General features: G+C 41.9%; 1 protein-coding gene across 1 annotated transcript in view; it reads right to left on the reverse strand.

The window, feature by feature from the left end:
• The window catches only part of LOC141014502 (partitioning defective 3 homolog), a 357,805-nt gene that overhangs the window by 126,855 nt on the left and 210,872 nt on the right, over window positions 1–20,078 (reverse strand). Inside the window, exons 15-16 of the mRNA XM_073488320.1 lie at window positions 19,817–19,961; window positions 5,780–5,966 (exon numbers count right to left, since the gene is read on the reverse strand). Of these exons, the coding sequence (XP_073344421.1) occupies window positions 5,780–5,966; window positions 19,817–19,961 (332 nt within the window). The remainder of the gene's footprint in view (window positions 1–5,779; window positions 5,967–19,816; window positions 19,962–20,078) is intronic.

The raw sequence follows: 20,078 nt of genomic DNA on the forward strand, positions 1-20,078 counted from the left end.
TACATTACTGATGATAGAGACTATAAGAGAGTCAACTGAAGTAGGCAGCCTGCCTGCAATGTTAGCTCGGAAGTTTGTTTGTTCATGTCTTTGCGGACCTTTTCCACTTTATATGTTAATTTGTGAAATTGTTTACCAGCCAATGTGTATCTAAAACACTCATGAGACTGAGTGCGTCTGTGCAGCGGTGTGTGTGTGTGTGTGTGTGTGTGTGTGTGTTTGTGTTTGTGTGAGTGGATGAGTGTGTATGTTTGTCTGGAGTCCTTTTCCATCTCTGCTGGTTGACAGACTGTGTCAGAGCTGCCTGGGAAATGATGTTCCCACCTGTGACATCTCACAAAGACAGAGAAGGACACAGTCTAGTTCTCTCCCGTTCGTGTCTCTTGCTGTCCATTTCTTCTCCCTCTCACCTTAATGAGAATTGACACCTATCCTCTATTCTGTCAGGTTTATCCAGTCGAGGGCCAAACCATGGGGACAGTAGGAGTGTAGTTATTTCAGGGTTGTGATAGTGCCCCTAGTGGTCTAAGTGAGGGAGTGAGTTTTCTTTTTTAAGGAGGTTTCTTTAGTCCATCACACTTCATGAGGCCAGAAGTAGATTTTGAATTTATTTTACTACATGGGGACTACACAAGCATTTCGGTTACACAAACTCTTACATTTGACACAGAGGTTAGGATATGACATATTTTAAAGAAGTTTTTCAACATTAGTGGAGTAAAGGGACTTTGACAATGAGTGCAATGCCAAAAATCCAAAAAATGATTAATATTCATTGTTAACACCATAATGTAATCATTGGTATATTCAAAAACCCTGTCATATAATCAAATCAATCATAAAAATAATATGTAATTGCACAAATTACACTATATTCATCATATCACAAGTGGCCATTAGCTGATTTTAACTCCACATGCCACTTTTCCTCCTGCTAGTGGTAAAATTGAATGCAGGTGGTATGCAGGCCAGTTATGATAACAGTAGTTGGAATGGTAATAGCAGCCTGTGCGCCACAGGCTAGCTGGTATGAGTTAGTTCCTGGCTCTCAGTGATGTGGTTGCATAATGCTTCCTAAACTTCAGACTGATGAGCGTGCTGCAGACACCCCTGAGCTTTTTCCTGCACTTCAGTGGCAACTTAGAATACACTACACTCTCACCACCTACTCTCGAATAAATTAGGAGACTGAGTGTTCACTGAACTTAGGAAAATGCTGGAGCGCAAAGACAAGGTGTGTTTAAGGCAAAAACTGGCTTAGCTCAATTAGCCCAGGAAGGGGGTTCTCTAGGGCTGTTTAAATAATTTGAAAAATAACTTTCCTTTTTTCCTTTCAAGTGCTTTAAAATGCATTAGTCTGTTGTTGTCCAAGTAATTAAGAAAAATGGTACATTTGAAGATAAAAACATATCTTGTTTTTCTATCTAGCCTGACACAATGGCCTGCCTCCACCTCATAACCAGCTGAATGGCACAGGAAGTAATACGAAATAACATATTTCTTCACTTTAAATAGTCTAAAACCAACCAAATAGGCTGTATGGAACAAAGGGAACTGAGCTTGTTGCAAGTTTAAATATCCTCCAATGATAATCTTGTTTATTCTGCTTTAAACATACTACAAGGGGCCACCAGAATCAACACAAAATTAAAGTTTCTTGTGGTAGCTTTAATATTATTTCCATGCAAATTTCACATTAACTATAAAATGCATGCAGTTGTCAGTTGTTTTAATACACATTAATACACGCCTGCACAAAAGTAGTTGTGGATGTGCACGTATCCTGGGCGAACCAGCTAAATGAGGAGAAAAATACTGTGGGTTCAGAGTAAAATAGCACAAGTAAGCAGAGCTGTCGGGAGGAGACTTCAAAGTCAAGTTGCTTTGCTTCAGCACTCTGTAGGTAAGGGGTTCGCACTCCCTGTGGTGCTCTTACAAACTTCTCCTGAGCAAGAGACTTTGTGTTTTGTCTCGTTTAGATGTTACATTGTAAGGCAAGCTTGCAAATACTTTTGAAAGCTGTTATTTTTGCTTCTGATAGACAAAGTTGGTGACATCTCGGTGAGGATTAGATCGACTACCAAAGGGGGGCATTATTATGAAAGGGAAATATTTATACAGCCGTGTGTGCTGGTGCAGTGAAGCGCTTGAGAATGTAGGCTTAAAGCAGCTGTAGGAAACCTGATTTGACTCCTTATCACTGAGCATCTTTAAATTATATGATCTCTAATTTTTGACATCTTTATTTTCAACTGATTGTGAAAAACAACAGGTTTATTTTGTGCACACTAACCATGTAAAAAAGGAAAGACGTGGACAGTTAGAGGGAAAAGACACACCCTGAAGTGCACTTTATCAACTGGTGGGATGAAAACCAGGTGGAGACCAGAAACATTCCTTCTGCATCTCAGATGAATCTGCTCGTATTAGGAGTTGCCATGATCGTACACTGATTTGTGTTTCTGACACCGCTCCACATTCCAGTCCTGAGGGAAAACCCTTTCATCTTCTTATTTATCCAGATTATTCTGCAAAGCTCATATGAACCAGTGCTTGTTATCTGTTTTACTGTAAATCATTTAGACATGGCCCTTCCTGTTTGGCTTTGGATTCAGACTAATGAAGGAGGACGCAGACACCGCAAAGGGAATTATGTGGCGGGTCAGGACCCAATGCTCGGATGAACTTGGCGGAGATATGCAAAGTAATAATTTACAACCTTTATTTATCCTGTGAAACCTGACAAAAGACACATGCCGGTTTCCATCACCTCCCTGAGTCACACTCACACACCCCTTAACCCTACACACATCCTGGCTTTAACCAGTGCAAACACAGCCTTCTACAGCTGGCTGGATTAACTTTACTACCTGCTCTAAAGATTTGAACTAACTTCAATTCAAGCTACTATCACTAAGCTCAAAACTACCACCTCTGAGCTGGTGCAAGTATTAATAATACTAATAAAACAGTCTGTAATACAGCAGCAACAAATAAAAGCCCAGATATCTGTACATTACCATTTTAATAGAGATCTAAAAGCACGGGGTTGTAATATTTATAGCCCGTTTTATGTTCATTTCAGGCCTGTAAAGCTGATGTGGTGCAACAAAGATTCGTAACAACAGGACAGCTCTAAGTACCTGAGAGAGAAAGCAAAACAGGCCTATTTCCTTACATAGCACACATGCACACATTCACAGAACACACACCCGTTAGATATTGACTGGGGATGTCAAGAAAAAAAAGTAGGTCAATTTATGTGTCCTGTGTGAGATGGGATTTCTGCCTCTGAAACAACCATTTATACTGGGGGTCTACACACGGTCACATACTAACATGTGGGGTACCATTCAGTGGAAATCTGGTGAGAAGACTGAAAATGGGGGAGAGATGAGAATACATGTTCACAAAATTCTGCAAGAGGGAAAATGAAGAAGAAAAAAGAGGGGTGAGTGTATTATAAACAGGGAGGGTCCTTTTAATTGATTTTTGTTTACATCAGTCATTACTTACCTTATAATAACCACTACCAGATGCCTAAATGACCTTCTGATTACCCCTGCATTAATAGAGTGAAGTAAGCCGAGATTAAATTAATTTCACAAGCAACTGACTCGCTATTCCGTGTGTGAACAAAGTCACATCCAGAAGAAATAAATTAATAAAAGGTAATTATAACAGAAGAGAAAGAGGAAATAAGAAGTTGTTAAATTCCAGTGGGTGAGAAAAAGGGAAAGGAAGAGAAAGAGCCTGAATAACAATGTTTTTTGCAAGCTAACCAGCCACTTTTGTGCTTTGTGTATGCACCGTACATGTATAGCTGTGGCCTTGGTAAGGCCCCGCCCTTGTGACGAAGAAAAGGCTGAATAACACTGGAGGCCAGAGGTGAGACTTTCACAGCTCTGCACAATACATATTCAATAAGTACAGGGCCCTGGCTGCGCTGTTGCAAGAGCTAAATTAAAAAGTTACAGTTCCAATATATTGGAGTCTGGCTGACCCACATCCCCTGCTGGCTCAGTATGCCTGTTACCCTGTGTGCGTGTGTGCGTGTGTGCGTGTGTGTGTGTGCCTGTGCGTGTGTGTGTGTGTGTGTGTGTGTGTGTGTGTGTGTGTGTGTTGAAGGATGGTGGGGGCACTTGAAAAGGGAAATGAGAAACAGTTAAAGTCAGTCAGAAAAGGGTATACACACTTGGTGCATTTAAGCAGCTGTTAGCATTTGAGTAAAAGAGAATGTGTGCCTGATGTGTGTGTGTGTGACTATGAGGACATGAATTATTCACACTAACCCTAGGCAGTGGTATATAGCACACTTCTGCCTTGTGTGCACACGTCATGCACGTGTATGTGGCTGCGCGTGTGTAAATGTAGTGAGGTAGTCTGAGTGCTATTCAACCATATGCTGTAGACCTAATCCACTATGACAAACCTCTGACATCACATGAACAACAGGCATGCTGAGCAAATCTACTCATTCATAATAAATGAGAGGGAGAGGGTGGGGGGAGGGGGGAGTTGAGTGTCTCCAGGGAAAAAAATATAAAAATACTAAAAAAAGAAGTAAATCATGCATCTCTATACTTGGCAACCAGCATTTCACCTTGAAAAGGAAAAAAAAAAAAAAAAAAAATTCAGCCCGCCATTATACATGTTACCTCAACCAGCCAATCATAAGAAAGAATAACAATCCTTATAAATTGACAAAACCACTCAGTTATGAATAGAAAAAGGTCATCTAAGAGTTAGAAACAACCTCCATTCAATGAAAAAGCAGCAGTGTTCAGAGGAGAACAAGGACATGATTGGACGTCTTGTCTTTACATTTTCTGTACCTGAACGCTGCAATCATAAAATAAATGCCATAGGTAATTTCAGAGTGAGTGATTATAGCTTTAACATCCTGTGCTAAAAGGAAGTCTTTAGAAATGATGGAGGAAAAAAGACTATCCAGTTTAAAACACCAGCACAGCAGCACAAATCTCCCCTGGTCTGTGGAGGTTTTTTGTTGAGTCTCTAAAGAGAGTTAGTTCTCTGCCAAAAGGTTGATGAGTCCTGGCTTCATATTTTATTGCGAGGGTGCTTCAGTTGGGACAGAGTTGAAATCCCATGGGTGGTTGGGGTTGGAGATGTAGGGGTACTGTATGAGACCCTGGGAGTTTTTTTTTACTCACAGTCTGCCTGCTCCTGGGTCATCCATTATTTAACACACACATACAATCACACCCAGATGGTCTTACACAACTGCATATTTACCCAAAAGCTGCCCACATTTTGGCATTCTAAATGTAGCACTGATGCAAAATGCATTACTTTTCCATAACAGACTTAAAAAAATATTATTTCCTGGTTTGTTAAGGCAGATATCTGCTTTACTCCACCGAGAAAAGCCATCAGATGATGTCACATATGTGGCCAATAATTTGCAATAACTGAAAATTAATTTGTATACTGTATCTTCCAGTAAAATCACATATTTGGATTATTTTCCACCAATTTCCGCAGAATATTAAACTAGACATCTGATTTTCTAGTTTTCTCGATCAGTTTGGAAAAACACTATTCTCACAACACAGTGACATCCAGACATTTAATGAACAGCATGAACCCTCACATAGATCCAGTGTGCAGGAGATATAGGTTAGGTTACTCATAATATATATATATATATATATATAAAAATAACCATCCTGCTTCCCTCCACACAGGGCCTGTCTGAAGTTCATCAAGTTATAAATAATTCAGCCCACTCCACCACAAAGGAAAACATGCTGCTCACCATTCATTCTGACTGGGCAGCTCATGGATCCAGGGCACCGGGTGGTCTCCCACGAAGCCCATGTCATCGTGGGAACTGGAGGACGATTGGTCGGAGAGGTGGGCAGGAAGCAGGGGCGGCCTATCGTCTTCGATCATCACTATGTCATCCTGCGGCATGTTCACAGTCGGAGAGAGCTGGTAGTTACCTGAAATAGAGAGATTAGACATATGACTACATTTATTTGTACGAGTTAATACAATGCCAATATGGCATCGATACCCAAGGTTGTTTATACATCCAATTAGTGAGGTCTGATAACAAGTGAGAAAAATCTGATTGAGAAAAAAATGTCCACATGCTGAAGCCAAGTCAACACACACGCATGCACACACACCCACAGACACACACGCATGCGTGCGCACACACACACACACACACACACACACACTCCTGTGTGAACACAATAATTTTATCTTCATTTAGTAATTAACAAGATAATACTGTATACAGAGATAACTTTGGCTGAGATAATTGCACTTGATTTTCACATCAGGGCATGTCTGAAGGACACCCAACAATTCTCAAAATGGGTAAATAACAGTGCTTATCAGGTATAATTTTGCAATGCTCCACGCATACAAATACATTTCATGACCAGACAATATTCGCTAAACTGTAGCAGGCTCTGAACACCTAAGGAAAATACACAAAACTAGACTGCCACACGGAAAAAAAATGACTGGACAAAGTAACAATCCAGACACACAAAATAATAGTCTTTTATAAACTATTCTCTCAGTGTCACAATCAAAAAGTTCTAGACCTGACTAGTTTTATCCATTCCCCTTCACTCTTCTCCAAGGACAAATATGAGCAGAAGAAGAGCTCCCCTGATCTGTATTCTGTCCTGGCTGACCATCCCCGCTGAGGACTTTTTTGAATCGCTCCTTTGCTGCTCCTCAGGAGTCAAAGTCAATGGGGAATGTGCTGCCGTTGCCGGCACTCAGCTCCAAGGGCAGAAGAAGGGTTGTTCAGCGGCATGAGAAGTGGCATTACAATACAGAGGTGCAAGATTCACTCATGCAAGTGCATGACTTGAGTACAGAGGTAGACGCATAGAAAAAGGTAATCAAAGTCAAGACGAATGACGGGATCAGACTTTAATCACACACCTGCTTACTATTAGACAAAGGTTTACAGAAATGCCGGACTTCCTGGTCTTTGCTTTTGTTTCCATTATCGGAGGGCTGCTTTGCAAATCTAATAGCTTAGGAACAATTGTGTGTAATCACTAACAGCAGACAACAATATTTACCCTGGCAGGATCCCAACATGAATCTGAGAGGCATTTAATTTAACTGGGGCCTGACGAATGATAAATGCATAGCGTGGAAGTAAATCTGAGCAGCAATCAACGCGGCAATGAGGTGTATAGTTTAGTTATTTGCAGAGAAAAAAATAAAGAAAAACAAAGACACAAAACAGCTGTGTAGGGGAGAACAGAAAACAAGGTGGGCTTAGAAAAGCCCTGCCCAATGAACTCATAAAACAAACAGAAAACCAAGCAAATATGTATAAATGTGTATAGTGTTTCATATGTGCCTGGAGTCTTATCAGTGGCATGTGACAAAAGAGATTTATTACTCCACATGTGAATACATGCTCCAAACCAAAGGCTTCAAATGCAGTGAAGCAACTACCAATACTATCACAATACGCTAGTTTATTTTGCAATACCTTTTTTAGCTTACAAGCCTGATTTTTTATTATTTTATACCAAATCCAAACCTTAATTTAGTATAGGACAAGTTGCTTTATAACCTGGCTGGAAAACTTCCCCAAACACCTGCCTCTGTACTACACATCTGTTAATTGATTCTTTTAGAAGCCTCATCCATTTGTCTATGGACTGCTCATCTAAACCAGTTAAGATGGCTGCCAACACTGTACAGGTGAAATGAAGGCCATTTCTCACTTGGGCAGTTTGACAGAGAACCATGGGTAATTGAATTCACCCTGTACTGTAAATCAGCAAGCCGGCAGTAATGACAGGGAAAAACTCTAGGAAGTTGGACGAAGTTAGACCTATCACCTTCATAGCAGGCAGACCAAGTAGTTGAAAGTGAAATTATAGATGTGTGTCAATATTCATTTTTATCTTAAAATTGTATTTGATATTATTATTTGTGATATTTACATTTTTGTATGTTCTAATTTGACTTCCAGTTCATCCAATGCAATAGATGCCAGCGAAACAATATACTGTAAGTAGAGTTCCCATGCCTCAACAGGTTTAATGAGTTATTGTTAGTTTGTCTAGTTATTGTTAACATTTTTTTTTTTAATTCTCAGCTTTAATGACAACACATGATGGGTTCAAATGCATATGGGAAAAAAGACACATTTAATAATCCTAGATATCAAAACTGTACCAGACATCCTCATCCGGCCCACACGCGTGGAATGATGGCACTTGTTTGCCAGATCTGAGCCAGAAGCAGGCCATAGCATGGCCACATGTCAGCCACATTCACCTGTGCTTCTCCACCTATCTCTGTACCTGCACCTCATGCCCTTGTCAGTTTAGTTTGTATGTAAGTCCAGTTTTAAGTTCAGTCTTTGCTGAGTTGTCTGTTCTGTTTACCTGTACCGGATTTTATTTTGTTTAGAAGTTCTGCTATTGATCTGCCTCCCAGCCGTCCCCTGCATTTGGGACCAACTAGATTCTGTCTACTATGCTGTTAAGTGTACCTTATGATCTATACAGTAGTTCCAGTTTGTCCTCAGAGCACTTGCACAACTCCTAAGGAAGTTCTCACATACTTCCAAAATGACTTCCCTCCTCTGTTGTCAATGTCTCTGTTTTACAGTCAATTTAGCAATGAGTGGTAGTATCAATAAGAGGTGCTGTGCAATTGTTTTTCCACAGGGGCCATCCTGCAGTGTCCCCTATTGACAAGTGTTAAACACACTGTGTAAATTTGTTTACAGTATATTGCAATAACTGATGGGCTATCTAAAACATTATTCCCCCGTTCTGATACAACAATGTCATCACCTGAGGTCAAAGAGTAAGGTTCAGGGTCAGATTAACTTGGGGTGAGATTTATTGGTAACAGACAAGATTGTATTTTTTCACTTCTAAAAGTCCAAAAGCAACCAAAATAGCAACAGAACAAGAGGACAGAGTGTCAACCTGCTGTACGAGCGTGTCTGCTGTGTTGTTTCTACAATGTATTCATTTAAAACAAACAACAGGTGTTTCTATAGGTCTACTTCAGGATTAAACAAAGTAAACAGTGGTGCTGTACAAAATAATCAATAGCGCTGCTAGACTGAAGAATACATATAAGTACCGACATACATATATTTTTCCTGTCTGTCCCTATGCTTCAGTTTAAAAACAGCAGACAGTGTGTTGGCATGTCTCTGGCAGCTGCTGATGCAATTAAAAATAGACCCTTTTCATGGCAGACATTTTGCCTTTTCAATGCAGGAAAACCACAGGTGTGACCAACAACATTAACAATGGCTCTGTTCTATTAAGTGTCCCAGAAAGTCATGTCAGTGAGTGAGCCTGAGTCTGTCGAGCAAAAGGTCTATGGGCATTGGAAATATGGCATATGGCATTTTACTATATTATCCTTCATAACTGCCTGGCACCTGTTGGAACAGCAGCACAAACACTGGCAGCTAAATAAATCGAGGCTGTATTATACATCCATGTATCTCACCGGCAGTGGCCATACCATGGCATCTGAGGGTGCCAGAGGAAGTGCCATTGATAGCAGCCACTGCCACTATCTGAGCCAGACCTTGCTGAAGGACAGTGTGTAAGGGTGCGCGAATAGATAGTCACATACGCACATTTATGCTGTGCAGCAACCCTCTTTTACTTTCCCTCAGCTAGTAGGTAGAGTTACCTCCCGGTTGCATCAGCAACACTGAGAATTTCACTACAGTAGTCACCTGGAAAGGACACACAGTGCGGTGGTTGTTTAATGGGAAGTTTCCTCTAAAGAAGCTTTGTAAAAGCTTTGGTGTGCATTTCAAATACACATTGCATGGACATAACACAATATGCACTCTTAAAAACAATACATGACTCACAGTCACCTTCCATTCACTCATGTCAGCAGACCATTATTACTGACAGAGGACACAGTTTTAATTTGAAACTCTGCACATTTCCCTCTCCTAGCTTTATGAAAGATCTCCAGTCAGGACCTCTTGACTCAAATGGCCAGTTCTGCAGATGAAGAGTTGTTAAAGTCATTCCACTTATCTCTTTGCTAAGTAGCTAAAGTACACACATACTTACACAATAAATGGCTAGAGGACAGGTATAGTCCAGGCCACGCTGATGATTTGAAAGGTGAAAATAATTAGAGAAACTGCAGCACTTGCTTTTCCGAAACTGTCAGCATAATAAGTATAGTGGGAAATCACCCACTCACCACCAGTACTTATTGTTTCATGAGGCAACTCCGATAATGACCAAACAGCTAAACTGGGACAATGAAGCAGACAAAAGTACAGCAGACTTGAAAAGACCAAATGGAAATGACACTTGGGAAGAGTATGTTTACAGCTTTTTGGTTCATAAAACTGGAGAGAAAAAGGTGAAAAACAAAAGGGAGAGTGGTGAAACAAGCTAGATCTGGAGAGGAGAGAGGACATTTCAGCACCTCAGTGGTGTTTCTGGCACAGTGACGTGCAGATGGAGCTGCTCACTCACTGTTTTAACACACTTTGCTTTCACCAGCTCCACACAGTTGGTGACGAGGGGAAAAATGGGGCAGGTGACTGAACCATCAGAGACACTTCTCTTCCAGCCAGACTGACAGACAGTGGCTGAGCTCAAACTAGCTGATGACTAAGGCAGATGAGAGTCAAGGTCAAGGCAAGGAACACATTCTCGCCTCTGTTTTTTATTTTTTTATTTTTATCATTTCACTCAGGGAAGGTCATCTGAGTTTGAAACACTTCTTAGTCGTTGCTCTGCCTAATGGCACCATAGCAAAACAACCACAGGCATCTAAACCTGAGCACTATGAATGCAATTACTGTTTTCACCAAACCCCAGAACTGCTATCTTGGCCAGAATCAAAAAAGCTGTTATTCAGTCCTTGATGACCTCGGCATCCCTCAAAACACTGGGGCCTTTCATGCACTCAGTTTGTGGAATAGAAGCAAAAGAAAAGAAAAAAAAGAATATCAGGATGGCATCACACATGAATCAGCAGTCATGCACATATCTTCGAGACATGTACGTGAGGTCACATGGGGATAGATAATACTCAAATTATGATGATGGTTCACAGAAGCTGGTCTTTCAAAAAGGGACTATTTGGTATTTGTTCAGAACTTCCCAGTTCCGTTCAGCAAAGAGTTCACTGGCAACATGATTGTGCCACTGTGGCCTTTATCACACTGTAATTAAAGATAACCTCTCATGAGTTATGCTGACGAAAGCAGACACACACTTCCCACCACCTTGGCAGCCACCATTACACTCAACATCCTGCTAAACACAAACACGAGTTGTTGGGTGGGGTTTATATAGTAATACTACTGTAATGTGACGGCTAAATAGAATCACAGTTAACAGCTGAAACATATTGCAGTCAAAGTGATTAAAGAAGCTATTAATTTTAATGTTAGAACATAAAATTTTACTGACAGTGTAGTCCATAAACAAAATATTTTCAAGGCTGAAAAATGGGGGGAAAATATTTTTGTGCATGAATGAACTGAGCTTTACACACATAGACATTATAGTCATGGAAATTCTATCAAATAGTATAATCAGTGAAAGTCAGATGTTTTCATAACTGTACTGAGGCATACGCAGCCCTCTCGCCAGCGTGTGGAAGCTATTCTATGATATTGAAGCAGAGATGTTCTTCCTGCCTCTGGCACAGAGTGAAGACAGAGACAGATTAGCTCTCTGGCTCAAAAGGCCACCTAGCTGCATCCATCCAAACGGATCAGAGCTTCACTCTCCTCTTTCTCTGCCCTCTGACCAAGCGTTGCCCATTGAAACATTGAGCTGTAAGGTGAGAGGTCACGCTAATAGCCCCACTTCATCTTCTTTCTACTGCGAGATTTCCTCCATCTCTGTCCATCACACACTCATACACTTTCCTTTCCTCTCTCTTCTCTCTCTTCCTCCCCTCCTTCAGTGACACTTTGGCCTATTGATTTGACTGCAGGAGAGATCATTCGCTGATCCGCGCTGCCACGGCTATCAGGCCCATGCATGGATTGCAGCCGGTAATCATTTTAAGTACATGGTGGTAAAAACCAAAGACTTATGCTCACCAGGGGACACTGTAGACTGTTCTAAGAGTGCTACCACACCTGTAGTTCAGTTCATTTTGTTCAGACCAAGAGAAACAATGTTGCATTTCAGTTCTGGTTCATGTTCATGTGGGGAAATCCAGTGGTGACTGAGAGCACGTCATGCAGCATTCCGATGCCTGAAATGTATAAAATAATGTTCTCTGGTGTCACAAAAAGCTCACAAAGAAATAACTATGAGCATTATTAGATTGCATGATAGTAATAATGACAAACAAGTAGACACGACAAAGAAAAGAGGATCAGTATTATTACAGAGGGTATCAATGTGGGATCAATATGTCACACACTTTTGAAGGGATAGGATGAAGTACACAGAGGATACAAGCACAACAAGACACTAATATTGCTTCCCGAACAGTTCACAACCAGTAGGTGTTTTTTCTTGAGACTTTAGCTTTTTAAATCATGCTATAATCACATATCTCCTATCATATAATACGGTTGGTCTGGCTGCTTTCACACTACTAACAAACCTGCCTTTCAAGTGGTCTCGCCCCATTTGTTTGGGCTTTCACACAAGCGCAAATTAACTGAACTAAATAGAGTTCATTTTAACCGTACTAAACAGCTGAGGTGTGATAGCATCTAGGGTTGGGTGATGTCTGCCGAACTGGCATATGACGATGTCTACAGTGAAACATTGTGATGGACAACGATGTTGTTTACGAATTTGAGGCAGCGTGTCCCCTCAGTGTCGGCACATGTCCATAACTTAGCTTTATTCAGCCTCATATGCATAAAACAATGTTGGCTAACTAGCAAAGAACTAAGCTAAGAAAACTGTGTATAAAAATGGCATGACTGAGAGAAACAGCAGCCCGCAGGAAAAGAAACACTGCTGCCACAAATTTAACCAAGTGTCTTGGGTTCGCCTAACTGAGCTGGTTTAATAAGAAAATAATAAATGAGGACATGGAGACGTAATGTTAGTGCACTGAGCTGCAACATACTTATTTTCATTTCCTCTCCCCACATATCACAAACAACAACAACTCTTGCCCTAAGGCAACTCTCAGGGGACACACCACTTAATTGTGCTCTCTGGTGGGGAGCCTTTTAAATCACAATGTTATGATGGTCAGGGATTAGTAGTCGATGGCTGTCAGCCACCAGCGATAGACAATGGCATTGTTCACACTGACTGACTTGTGGAGTCAGTCAGTGACTTCCATGGACCCAAGAACTGAGTTCACTTTTGGAGTTCTGGGCAAGATGGTTCCATACAGCGTCAACTGAACTAACCACTGCTCTGGCATATATTACTATAATGAGATTTTGAGAGAAAAGATTTTCCTATTTCAGAGGTAAACCTATAAACACTGTTGAATAAAGACCCACCATCCCATCCAAACCCATCTATTGTAATGCTATTTCAGGTTATGTCATTTCAAACCAAGGGAACTGAATGTGGTGGCCACAGACAATTGCTCTCTCCTTATCTATCCTGATTGATTCTTCTCTAGTTTTGTGTTGTGCCTGCGTCCTTGTCATTACTAGTAGCATAAGGCGGTACCTGCAGCCCAATGAGGTTGCACAGGTAGTCCAGCTCCTCCAGGATGGCACATCCATATGTGCAGTCACAAGAAGGTTTGCTGTGTTTCCCAGCACAGTCTCAAGGGCGTGGAGGAGATACTAGGAGATCGGCTGTTACACAAGGAGAGCTGGACAGGGCCATAGAAGGGCATCGACATTATCATCAGGAGACGCCTTGGTGAACGATTTGCATCATCCAGCATGACCGGTTTGGCGATGGGTCAGTGATGGTCCGGGGAGGCATATACTTAGACGGTCACACAGACCTCCAAGTCATAGCCAACGGTGCCCTGACTGCTGTTAGGTAACAGGATGAAACCCTCAGAGCGATTGTCAGACCATACGCTGATACAGTGGGCCCTGGGTTCCTCCTGGTGCAGGACAATGCCCGGCCTCATGTGGCCAGAGTGTGTAGGCAGTTCCTGGGTGACAAACTGGGTGACAAAGGCGTTGATGGCGTTGACTGGCCCTCTTGTTCCCCTGACCGAAATCCAATTGAACACCTATGGGACTATTGTATTGATGCACCCGACGTCGTCAAGTACCGCCACAGACTGTCCAGGAGCTCACTGATGCCCCAATCTAGGTCTGGGAGGAGATCCCCCAGTACACTATCATCACCGACCCATCAGGAGCATGCCCAGACATTGCCGGGTGTGCATACAGGCACACGGGGGCAATACACACTACTGAGTCACAGTATGAGCCGGCATCATAAAATTCATGCAAGTTGGATCAGCCTGTGATTTCAAGTTTTTAATTTGACTTTCGGTGTGATTTTGAATCCAGCCCTCAATGGACTGATGAGTTTGGTTTCCACTGACTGTTATTATGCCATATTGTTCTCTTCAATTATATAATGTACATCAGTAAAACTCATTTTAGTGTGCAATTGTAACTCTATGGGGTATAATTATACTAATGGAAGCTACTCTGCTATACAGTATGTCAAAGCAACATGAAGGTCTGGAAAATTTTAAACCAAATACCTGATGTTTTATGTGGTATACCTCATTCACACCAGACAAATCACACTTTTTTTGTTCTATCTGCTATGTGTTTCAAACACAAATTTATGACATCGCAATATTACATGAATTCAATTTATATGCAGCGTTGCTGACCTGCACACCCACGCAGGTGTTTTCACTTACTTTGGTTAATTAGACTTCTGCTCAGGTTGGAGTAGTGCAGAGTTATACAGTACTTGGATTATGCGAGGTCACCAAACTTCATGGACCAATAAGAATGATGGAGAGTTTTCTCAGCCTAGCAGGTCAGACAGATACAAATCAAGCACAGTCTGTTCACACCTACACAGTCTAGGAAGAAGTCTAATTAGGAAGGCACACCTGTGTGGTTGAACCATGAGGCTCGAAATAGAAATGATGTTCTTACATAACTATATCTTATTATTATAACTGCATTATACCCTGATGCCAAGTGCTAATGGAATATATACTTGAATCTTATTGATATATTTGTTTATATTTAATTTTCCATGCCTCTCACTTGGAAAAGATTTATCATCAACATATGATGATGAAACAAATATTAAATCAAATTAATGATTCAGTTTTAGTCATCATTAATGTCATTAGTAACACGTGTGCTTTTCATATATGATGAGTCAAAATGTCAAATTGTTGCTGCAATTTGAATAGTTGTTATTGAAGATTACAAGTACTTCAAAAGTTTCAAAACAATATGTGAAAAAACGTTTGTGGCAAATATGCCTCTTTTTGGTCAGATGACCACAGTGATTAAGTGCAGTACAGTACAGCACAGGAAAAAGGAAAGTTCCTGGCTAACACCATTTCTGTCTCTGTCATTTTCTCACTGAGGCATGCTAATAGCACTCTAAAGTCTGAACACTAAATTAAGGGGGGGTCACTCTGCCTCATCTCCTGCACTGATGGTTGAGCATACAGAAAGGGTGAGTCAGCAGACTGTGAAATGCTAGATGTTGAGGGGACAGCGTGGTCAAGTTTGAAAAAGACTATCCCACTTTAACACCATTAAGAAAAACTATTGTGTCTGGGAATACTCAGAGATTGGTGTGTTCATGTTAATCTGTGTGTGTGTGTGTGTGTGCTTGTACTTTCAACCTTTTAATGAATAAATGTCCTTGTTATGATAGAAAAATCATCCAAAGTGACAAAACTTTGCTGTTCCACACTTCTTTCAGTGACTAATTTTGGATTGTGCTCAATGTGTGTCTACAGTATTTTGCACTGTCACCTGCACTGCACACATTACATCCTGTGAACACCTACTTTCCTGTGTGATAACAGCTTGAGTCCGCTTGCCTGGTTCCCACCTCCGGCCCAACCCCACCCCTCTATCACTCCTGTGCCTGTGCTGCATGTGCATTCTGACTGAGGCACTCTGCCAAACAGCCTTACACACAGAAAGCGTTGGTCCGCGGGCCTCAATTTTCACCCCAGCGTGTGGACACGCACCGAGCGGCACTTTTCAATTAGACAGACCGGAAGGTGAAGCCGGGCGTGATCCTAACGACCTTTGCGTCAAACCCTGACTTTCACTGTCACACTGTGCGCATGCAGGAGCTTTTACTCTGTTCCATATTTTCTTCTATTTAATTCACCTTTTCATCTTTTATTTCTTTCTGTTTTTCCATCTTTGGGAATTCATCTCTGCCAATTCTTGATCCTTTCACCCCTGAAGGACAAAAGGAAGGTGGGGATGGAAGGGATGGAGAAGAAAAAGAAAAGTGCCAGGAACTCATTTTATGTGTGCAGGGAGTCAAGCAGAACGTGTTGTACTTTCACCACCTGCTAGCTGTGGATTCAGCCTCTGGCCATGAGGCTCAATGCATACGGTGTGTGCATGTGTGAAGCTAAATCTGACAATATCACAGCATCTGAGCATTACTGAGGCAAATAGGGAATAGGATTATCTCTGACTATTGATTAGCACACACACGCACACACACCTACACACACACGCGCGCACACACACACATACACACACACACACACACGCATACAGCATACAGCATACAGCAGAAAGTTCTGAATGACAGCCTGAAACAATACAGGGGAGATAGAAGTAAAGAGCCCTTACAATCAATATGATGGCACATACCAGCTTAACAGCACCTGTCTCCTGTGTCATTTTGTGCTTTTTCTTTGCTGTAGCAATGGCAATTATAATTCCTATATGTCTTTCTATAGAACCTTTCCCCATGGAGAACCAAGACCTATAACTACTGTTTCAGAAGAAAGGCAGCTAGCTACCTGTGACTGCTGGAAGTAGAAGAGACAGTCCAGTTTATGATCGATACCTGGGTGAGGTAAGATATAGCATCCATAGGACATGGCAGCTAGTTGCTAAAAAAGAGAGCGTATCAATAACAATCATAGGTTGGCAGAATATGGAGTCTACAATTTCACTGTATTGACTTGCTGCCATCTGCAATGACTCACAATCAAAGTCAGATCTTAATTCTTGTGTAGCAAAACCATCCCGTCCCATTTACTTCTGTGTCGTGGTCCACTTACAGCAGCACAGGCAGTATAATGGTGCAGAGGAGCAGAGGAGAGGAACTGATTTGGTTAGAGAGTTCCTATGTTGGCTCTTAAGATGTAAAATGCCTCAGAGTTTTGTCAGTAATCACTATTTACTCTGAGGAAAAATGTATGGCTCACATCAGTGGAAACTGAGCTTAACCTGATGGAGGGGTTGAACGTGAGCGTGCTACTGTGTGTGTGTGTGCATGCATCTATGATATGTGTATGTAGTCTGCCATACCCAAAACTCCACATGTCTGGCCTTCATGATTCAGTAATTTAGCAAGTCTAGATAAACTCCACATCGAGCTGTCAGTCAAGCCCTGGCGGCTGTGTGCTTCCTGACCTTGCCGAGCCGATCTCAGCATCTGTCCTCTAACCACAACTGTCACATTTCACACACCAGGCAATAAGTCTGAGCCCATCTGAAAGAACATATAGAAGAAGACAGAGAGTGGAAACAGGATCGTCTGTGTGGCCTGCAGATATTTACTATCCACACAGAAAAATGCATTTTGGTGTCTTACTAAGTGATGAGACAGTATGAGACTATTTTGTTGTATTCCTATAATGTGTCCATTTCTGCTTATTTATTGCCTTATCCCAAACTGAAGTGGGTAAATGCAGTACACTGACGTTTTGGTTAAATTCAGAAATGGAAAGAAAAAAAAACAATGCACATGTGAGATGAATATCATGAATACTGATGCTGCTTGCTTTCAAAGTCAATTTTGTGACATTTGATCAAGGTTAACCAGATCTCAGTTCTGTGTTGTCTGTGAGATGCAAGGTCATTGCCACTTGCTTGTGGACACATGGAGGACAGAGAGACAGTACTTTCTTTTTCCAATTTTTCTAATACACTAACTATGCTTGAGTGCATTCTAAGGACAAAACAAAATACATCGCCTGCATCAGTAAATTGAAGACTTAAAGGGACAAAAGGAGGATCAGATATGCAGAAATTGCAGAAACAACAAATTTGACCGATCAATTTCCTTCTTCTACTTCGCAGGTGCTGCTTTTTACCTCATAAATATAAACTTGACTCTGACTGCATCAGAAATCTAAACAGAACTGTGTCAGTTTAAAAAGTTGAAGACCTGTCACAGAATGTAGGCATGGGTTAATGAGGGCACGAGTCAGAGACAGCCTCGAGACAGGGAAGAAAGGAACTGACATTTTCTTGCTGGGAGACAAGCCGAGTCAAAGATCTGAGACTCTGGGACTCCGCCGAGCTTCGGCTGTGATAAGTTACTGCTTTAGCACCCACTCCACCCCCACCCCTAAAACTTTTCCACTTGGCTCATTTGACTCCCACTCCGCAGGATGAGATGAGTGCTGGGTGCCCTTGAAGTTTCAATGGCAAGAAACTTTTCCATCAGTGCGCCCACAGTTGCCGCTTATGATCACAGCAGCGTTCTGAAATGCCTGCATCGGAGAAGCCAGTTGAATAAATAAGCCAATGTGAGAGGAAAACCCAACCATTTTCAAAACATTTTTATTTGGGGTGGAGGAGAAAGACACGATGCAAGACTGAAAATGAGAAGGGGAGAGAGAAGACAGAAGGGGAGAGAGAGTGTCAGGGGCAAGCCCTATTGATCTGGAGGCTTAATTAACCATCAGATGCCTCTGACACAGCCTCTGATCTTCTGTGATCAGTGGCAGAGTGGCACCGCTCAGGGGGAGATGGTGGGGAGGGAATAGGAGAGAAACAGGAGAACGAATGGGGAGAAGGGCAGAGAGGGAGAAACTGTAGATCGTTGACAGATTACAAATTCACTCCATCTGAGTAGAGGAGGATGGAAGGGTGATGGGGCGGGAGCCAAAAGAGTGAACGACGAGGAGAGGGTTTATCAGTTGAGAGAAAAACGAGGTGAAAGGAGAAACACAACGGGGAAAACTAGGGAAAGAAAAAGAGAGAAATCGGATGCGTACGACAAAAGAAGAAAGGGTGGAGAGAAAACAGTGGGATGTGGATGGTAAAGAAGATGAAAGAATGAACAAAAATCTATTGTGTGCGTGGATACATGTGACTGCACTGCATTCCCCCACAAACACGCCCTCCCTACACTGGTGCAATCACCTTCGCCTTCTGTCTGTATGCATATGTGAAAGGTCTGTCGATGCTGAGATGACAGCAGCAACTGGCAGAGGATTGAATTGCCAATTCTAATACACCTGAAGAGATGAGATCTTAGCCCACTGATGTCAGCTAGGTAGAATGGGAATTGACCCGAGTGAAGCCAGTCAGGAGTGGAGTGAAGGCAGGGAGGATTGCGGATGACGTTAATCCCTGAGAGGTTTGAATAGTGTCGTGGCGTACCTTGGGATGCAGGGCGATGAGGGGGGACGAGGCTTTGAAGGTGATGAGGAGACACTTCAGAAAGGGGTGGGGTGGATGTTAAAATTGATCAGGGAATGTCAATATGCAGACAGCAGCAATTCAAGGGAAAAATATATCCAATGAGCATGAGGTTAGCAGGTCAACCACACTTCCTATCAATGTGAATGGGGAGTGACCGGCCAAAAGAAATCCAATTTGTGGTGTCATTTTGTCTAAGAAAGAGACACAAAGGTGCTGAAAGGGGGGGTAAAAGAACCTAACCGATATATGACTCACCAATGCGTCCGGTCATATTAGGCAGCAATGTGGAGCTGTTGTCCAAGCCTTCAATGGATTCATATAGGGAGTGGGAAATCCGGCGCTCATGGTTGTCCAGTAGAGAGTTCACAGGATGGTCTAATACCGGAGGGCTGCCAGAGGCCTACAGAGACCGGGAAAGAGATTAGGGGTAGGCATGGGGCTTACAAATAGGTACAGTGCCAATTCAATTTTCCATTTAGTCTGATAAATTGTATATTCATTATTTCCCTTAAAGGGC

This window comes from Pagrus major, chromosome 19, assembly GCF_040436345.1.
Source record: "Pagrus major chromosome 19, Pma_NU_1.0".
Classification (NCBI taxonomy): domain Eukaryota; kingdom Metazoa; phylum Chordata; class Actinopteri; order Spariformes; family Sparidae; genus Pagrus; species Pagrus major.